The 7,776-nt window shown below is 40.3% G+C and overlaps 1 protein-coding gene across 1 annotated transcript; it reads right to left on the bottom strand.

Annotated features, from left to right (window-relative positions):
* Window positions 1-6,121: 6,121 nt before the first annotated feature.
* Window positions 6,122-7,285, bottom strand: LOC108716286 (taste receptor type 2 member 116). The gene has a single exon (XM_018262408.2). It carries the CDS (start codon window positions 7,283-7,285, stop codon window positions 6,314-6,316), a length of 972 nt encoding a protein of 323 aa, XP_018117897.1. The 3' UTR covers window positions 6,122-6,313.
* Between the last annotated feature and the right edge of the window lie 491 nt (window positions 7,286-7,776).

Below are 7,776 nucleotides of genomic sequence, written 5' to 3'. Positions count from 1 at the left end.
TTTGGCAGAAAATGATGCAGCAGATGCAACTGGAATGCTCAGCCTTGATAGCCCAATGCAGGTTAGAATTGTGTCAAAATCTTTCAGCGACTTTTCAGTCAACCTGTCCATAAAGATAACCATCGACATAAATAAGTTTATCGCTGATCCAGCCAAAAAGCTGAATATGGTTGCCACAAAAAGGAGCCAGTCTATTGCATCATATTCTTTACTTTCCATCCCATTGGCTTGTAGGGCAACTTTGACAAGAAATCAGGTATAATCTAGAATTTATTAACCAGCAGTCTCTTTATTCTAGGGTTGGTTGAATGCAAAGTACAATGCAAAACAGATTCAGTGGTGTCAAGGTGGCAGAAAGGGTTACACTTTATTTACACGGTCAACACAATCCACAGACAATCTAACTGTATTACATTTTTCCTTACCCCCGTCACTGGCTAATTGTTGCACGCTCAAGTTTCAAGTGATACCTGATTTTTATACATGTAACAAAATACAAAAGTTTTGCACCTTACTAAGAAGAGATCATCCAAAGACGGATAGCCAGTATAAACACAGAAATATGATTGGATTTTCCAAGTGATGCATCTATAGGATTCAGCTTCTACACCCCCAATCCATAATCATTGTCTCCTCTTTAAGTTTGTGTTCAAAACCATCTCTCCTCATTTGTTATTTAAACTGTCTTGTAAATTTCAAAACTTCTCCATTTGAGGGTATAAACTTAGTCTTGTGCTAGTGTTTCTTCTGTATGGAGCCGTAACATTGGTTGATGCAGATACCAGATGGGTTTACTCAAAGATATTACGTATAAAGATACCGTTCACTGTTTAACAATTTAAAGGGGAACTAACGCAAAAATAAAGTTTATCTTCACTATTCCTCTCTCAGCATCTGTTTCTCTTCATTCTCTCTTCATGCAGCAGTTGGGTGTCAGATATTCACTGACAGTTAGATCCAATATATCTTATAGGGGGGCTCCTTTCCTAGCAGATGTTTTAGAGGTCACTCAAATAACTGATTCCAGTACAAACAAAATGTAACAAAATAACTGCCTTTTGCAAAATTCTGCATGTAGAGAGACATGATGTCTGGTGAGTTTAATAGAGTGACCTCTAATACATCTTCTAGGCAAAAGGAGCCCCCCTATAAAATATATTGGATCTAACTGTCAATGAATAACTGACACCCAACTGCTGCATGAAGAGAGAATGAAGAGAAACAGATGCTGAGAGAGGAATAGTGAACATAAACTTGATTATTTCAGAAATGGTACAGAATTTTTAATTTATTGTACGGTATTTGGAAAGTTTCTTATTTCAGTATGCTGAAGCTTATTTTAAACTTTTATTTTCGCGATAGTTCCGCTATAATAAGTGATATTCAACCTGCCCTGAGCATCAGATCATCTGAACAACTGTTCCTGACTTCTACTCTCTAGAGCATGAGCTCTCCCCTCTAATCCATATACCAGGGTCACCAACCATTTACCCCTGAGTCACAGAGTTTGGGAGCAGCACAAGCATGAAAAAAATCCCTTGGGTGCCAAATAAGGATGATTGGTAATTTGGTAGCCCTCGTGTGGACTGTCAGCCTAGAGAAGGCTCTGTTTGGTATCACATCTGGTTTTTATGCAACCAAAACTTGTTTCCATGCCAGGAATTCAAAGATGCTTTGAGGCAATGGAGAGCAGAATCCAAGTGGTTGGTTGACAACTCAAGAGCCACTGGTTGGGGATCACTGCTCTAGACCTAAAGTTGATCCATAGAGACTTGTGCTGAAGCTTCCCATTCTTTAGTCCAGTGTTGGACTGGCCCACAGGGATACCAGGAAAACTCCCAGGGGGCCCAGGTGTCAGTGGCCCCTCATGCTGTTAAACATTTGGCCTATTTCATGGTCATTCCCTATTTCTATGAGAACAAAGAGACTAAATAGGTGGAATAATAGATTATAGTATGTAAAGAAAAGAGACTAGGAGAATAGAGGTTGAGTGAGGAGAGGAAGAAAAATAGTACTGAGAGTTGGCCCCTGGTCTAAAACTTTTGGTGGGCCCCAGGTCTAAGGTTTTTTGGTGGGCCCTTGGTTTCGAAGTCCGACACTGCTTTAGTCTATTACATTCTTGATGACCAGGTTCCTCCAAGCTTTTCCAGGTGTTCTGTGGGCTGAACAGGATTATACAAGTACATCTATATTATGGATGCAGATACTATGATTGTTGCAGAACTCCTCATGAATTTTAGTATTAAACACACAGGTTCAGCAGTGTATGTTGGAATAAAACATTTTATGTTTAAAACAAGATGTATCAAACCAAAGTCATATATTAGGACTATAACTGAGAAATTCCATCACAACAAATTTAAGGGATTAAAATAAAGGACATAATATTTCTAAATTTTAGGAAACCCGGTCCCGTGTATTGAAGAGCTGGAGATCATGAACAAAGAGTATAAAGACAATAGAGCTTTTGAATAGTATTTAATAAACTGTGGTTCCATAAGAATTGCTTGAGTTAATGTGGCATTAAGGAAAGAGCTCTTACACTGGTCTAAAACACATCTTATATCCCCAAGGTCCTGTTGAGGATGATGCAAAAAATGAGAAAATTAATTAAAGGTGTATTTTGAGATTGTGTTATTCTAAAAGTATACAATTTTATTTAACATTGAAAATCTTCCAATTAAAATCTGGCTGGCCAGGAACACAATAAATAAGAATATAAATACATAAAAGTTATGTATCCAATTGCTTCAGGTAGGGGGTCACTTATTTAAAATCTTAGTGATACAATTTTTCAGCTACTCCTAGGTTGTATTAGGTGGTTCCCAATGGATTGCCAGGCTAGTTATGTGAAGATATACGTAAGCAGGGCCGGAAGTAGGAGTAGGCAGAGTAGGCACGTGGCTAGGGTGCAAAGCTTTGGGGGGCACCAGGCACTTTCGCTACCTCTCCTACCCCCTAGTCCAGTCCCCGATTGCCTCTCTGGCCAGCGTCCTTTTTGTGCCGCATCTCTTTTTTTCACCTGCGGGGTTTTTCGTGCATGCGGTTTCCCGTGGGAGGTTTTTGCGCGTTTTTTCTCGCATTCGTGCGCACCTGTTGAGTGCTTCGACTGGCCAGGCAGCCTAGGGCGCCTGTATGTAAGAAAGGTCTCCAAAGGGGTTAACTGGGGCGTCCCCCACTTCCTCCTCCCTTTCCAGTTATAAGTGCTCCCCAAAAAATTGGATTGATCTCACCAGATCCCGCGTTCCGGTCCTTTCTCAGGGGTACTGCTGGGCACTAGCATTCAGTGACAAGTCACTCATCATTGAATCCAAGAGCCTGTTCATGTTGTCTCCACTTTAAGGATACCTCTTACCAAGAATCCAAGATGGCGCCTGCAGTGTTGCAGCGCGTGTGTTCCACTGCGGAGCGGAAAACTCAGAATTTCCTCACAACGATTTCCACCGGTTTTCACAATTTACGAAGTCCCGACAGCTTGCTGATTATTAAGATTTTGGAGTAAAACACCAGAAATTGTAATTTCAGCCTTAGGAATGACACCACCTGGATACTGCGACGCATTTCGCCTCTTTAGGGCTTTCTCAAGCAGTTGAAGTTTTTTGGGGGGCACTTATAACTGGAAAGAGAGGGGAAGTGGGGGACACCTTAGTTAACCCCTTTGGAAACCTTTCTTACGTATATCTTTATATAACTAGCCTGGCAATCCATTGGGAAAGCTAGCTCTTACCTAATTACTGAATTGGAGAACTATAACTCACGCCGTACTATTTCCAAGTTGCAGAACTTCACATTGTGTAATTTATCTCAAAAGTGAGTTTAGTTTGAAGTCAAGGAAGTCAAGTTTTTATTAGAATTCATTTGTTTTTACAGAATGAAATACACATTGATTTCCCCAAAATTCTAACCATATGCCTGTTACATTCAGGAAGTACAGGAAGTTAGTAAATAGAACACAAATGGGTGCATTGAGTGCCTATTGGCAAAGTTTGCCCTGTATTTACCACCTGGTCAAGGTGAGTTAGGTATAAAGATTCATTTCTATTTATTTTTAATAATCTGCAGACCAGAGGACATTGTATACTTATGGTCTTTGGATGGGTTTTCCTTCAATCTTGAGTGCTGAAAAAGTGCAAATAAATAAATGAATGAAAGGACATGATATCATTTCAAGATTCGTCTTGGGTGTCACATATTCAATTATAAACACAACAAAATGTGAAACCCCCTCCCGCTGACTCTGGTCGGCTACTTCTGATCTGCAGAAGCCTTAGTAGGACATATTTTCAGGCACACTGATGTCTACAATAGCTCAACCAGGTCAGTTGGAAAAATATGGTCCCAACTTTATGGTGTCAAGTACAATTGGAGCCATCTGTAATGTGGCAAAATGTCTTAACATGGCACAACATGATGTATACAAACACCATTCACTGCTGTGGAAAAAGTGTGTCCATACTGACTGAAATGGGCCAGTGAAATCTAATTTGTTAGTTTTTCCCAGGAAGATTATTAGGCAGCTAGGCCTGGGTCTTGATGAAAATTGGGAGGGGGAAACATGTTTTTTTGATAACGCATCAGTTAATAGTGCTGCTCCAGTAGAATTCTGCACTGAACTCCATTTTTCAGAAGAGCAAACAGATTTTGTTATATTCAATTTTGAAATCTGACATGTGGCTAGACATATTGTCAATTTCCCAGCTGCCCCCAGTCATGTGACTTGTGCTCAGATAAACTTCAATCACTCTTTACTGCTGTACTGCAAGTTGGAGTGATATCACCCCCTCCCTTTTCCCCCCAGCAGCCAAACAACAGAACAATGGGAAGGTAACCAGATAGCAGCTCCCTAACACAAGATAACAGCTGCCAGGTAGATCTAAGAACAACACTCAGTAGTAGAATCCAGGTCCCACTGAGACACATTCAGTTACATTGAGAAGGAAAAACAGCAGCCTGCCAGAAAGCATTTCTCTCTTAAAGTGCAGGCACAAGTCACATGACCAGGGGCAGCTGGGAAATTGACAAAATGTCTAGCCCCATGTCAGATTTCAAAATTGAATATAAAAAAATCTGTTTGCTCTTTTGAGAAATGGATTTCAGTGCAGAATTCTGCTGGAGTAGCACTATTAACTGATGCGTTTTGGAAAAAACATGTTTTTCCATGACAGCATCCCTTTAAAGTGTAAGGTGTTTAAGGTTTCCCCCTAGATTATAAAAAGGAAACATAATGTGGGACCACTGTAAACGGCTACTCGAATGGCGATTGTGCTCAGGCAATACTACCTGTTGGATGTTGGGAAAACGAAAGCTTAAAGTCTATGTGAATATGAGTATTGTTAAAAGCATTTACCGATTGACATTATGGCATCAAGCCTACACCCACCGTACTCTAAAGTGTATCGTCTTTCAACAAATAAGTTCATCTGTTTTTAAAGAACCACGGGTGCCGAAGTTAAGGTGGCCATAGACGCACCGATAATATCGTATGAAACAGATTTACGATATTTGGTGCGTTTATTGTGGGAGACGAGCCGACTAACATCAGCCGAAGACTTGGATATCGGTCGGCTTGGCGATCAGGCTGGCAGGAAAATTCCGAAATTTTCGCCTTGAAGGCATCCGGCCATTGTTAGTGCTGAATCGTCATGTACAGGTAGAATTCTTTTGTTTGTATCTGTCCATTCAGCTCTACACGTGTGTATTGAAACCAGTGATCTTTCCTGGAAAGATCTTTTCCAGGAAAGATCGTAATTGGAACATCTATGGCCACCTTTATTGGAAGTATTTTTCAAATGGTGGGAATACAGAGTGGTGAGAGCCCACCAGAGTGAGAAGAGTCTTAAATACTTCCTATCAGGAGTTGCTGGAGTTGGACTCAACTGCTCAAATCTCAGATCATCCTTTTAAAGTTTGATTTCCTAAGATTAGACCCAGGGCCCAAAAATGTGCCATCAAACAAACTACTGCACATACAGATTCTATGATCAACTGATGGTGACTGCATTGACATTGATTTCCATTAAGTGAGTTCTACCTCAATTTCACAGTTGAATTAGCCAAAAATTCACCAAGCAGATATTTATGTCTATAGATAGCAATACGAGGCATTTCTTGGATTCTTCTTCACCTGATAATGAAGGACATTCCCTAAAACACTGAGTTGACTAAATAAAGTCACATGAAGATACCTTATGAACGGAGGTGTTTTTGGATATAGGCAAATTGGATATTGGAAAGTAAAATGCTGGATTTGAGGAGAGTAAGACATGATGAAACATTTCAGAAACACATAATTGGGGTACAAGTCACTAGTGAACTAGCTAATTGTCACTGTCGGCCTTCGTTCCGTGGCACTTTCCTTTGAAAAGCCTTTTGCTGCCCAGTGGATTATACTGGAAAACTGTTGCCTCAGCTTGGCCGTCCCTATTATAAGGAAAAGAGAATGTAATGTCGGAAAGAAGTTTGTCATTATTTGAATCCATATGATATTCGCAGAAAAAGAATATGTCAGACCAGCAAAGCCAATGCCAATGTGCACACTATATATCAGAAAGCAAAGTATCATTGATTTAATGGCAGTGTAGTATTTGTCCAGGTTGGGTGAGGAGAAGCTGTGGCTGCTGCCGCCTCTCATTTGCCTGATGTGAAGCAAGAGGGAAACAAGCAGGAGGGTCAATGAAACGGCATTTATTGCTAAAGGCAGGCAGTTCCCAGACACAAACAAGTAAACAAACGCTCTTCTCTCTGTGTGGGACACAGTTGCATTGTCATTAAGGTCACGTGTTGAGTTTCCAACAAGTCCATTGATATTAGTCGGCCACAAAAACAGCAGCAAAGTGTTGATGAAGGCTAAAAGTAAGCAAGATACCCCTAGAGTCTGCAGGAACCTGGAAATTCTCTCTTTGAGGAGAACAAACACGGAGTGACGGAAGTTGGCGATTTTCACCATGTAGAAGAAAGACAATAAAGTTGAGAACCAGATGCTGGAGTAGTTGAAGAAGAACTCAACGAACCTGAGAGCTTTGGAGGTCGTTCTGACATCACCAAGTAAATCCATCTGAAAGAAAATGACCCCGTAGACAGTCAGCGTGGTCGTAATCTGAAGACCCAGTCTGGAGATCCCAATCCAAGTAAGAACTTTGTCAGAATCACTAAGTTGCCTTCTTTTCAACCAGTCGGCCAGATTCACAGCCACGATGAATATATTAATGGCCGCCCCAACCAGAAAACTGAACCCCAATGCAACAAGAAAAGCCAAGTCTATCACATCCCTGTCTGCTTCTGCCATTCCCTCAGCTCTTGCTGAACTGGTGGCAAATTAATGGAATTTTTTTTAGTGAGCAGTCTCTTTTTATTCTAGAGATGTTTGGTATAAATATATCATGCAAACTGTAATGCAAAACAGATTTACCCCTTTCGCTACCAGCATAATTTTGCACTTCATTTTCGTTTGCGGTTATTGCCATATGAGTTTGTGCTCGTTTAGTTTCTTGAGGAGGGACATTTAGTTCTGGAAAATTATATATTGTTTTTTCAGGATAACCTAAGCTTTCTTTTAATATCTCTTGGAATGGAGAAACATATTATGGATATATTATATGTGAAAAATATAACTAATTTAGAATGTCCCATGTCTCCCATATGCACCAACACTGAATATGTGTAGTTTCTTGTAGATTCCTAACATATATAAATCAAAAACCTACATGACTACACTACTGAAATTTTAAAGGGCTGCACCAGAAATCAGTATAATTTAGATGTCTGCTCCAAATGACC

Source organism: Xenopus laevis, chromosome 5L, assembly GCF_017654675.1.
Source record: "Xenopus laevis strain J_2021 chromosome 5L, Xenopus_laevis_v10.1, whole genome shotgun sequence".
NCBI lineage: Eukaryota > Metazoa > Chordata > Amphibia > Anura > Pipidae > Xenopus > Xenopus laevis.
Note: the sequence above shows the minus strand (reverse complement) of the source record. Positions and strands in the feature narration are given on the sequence as shown.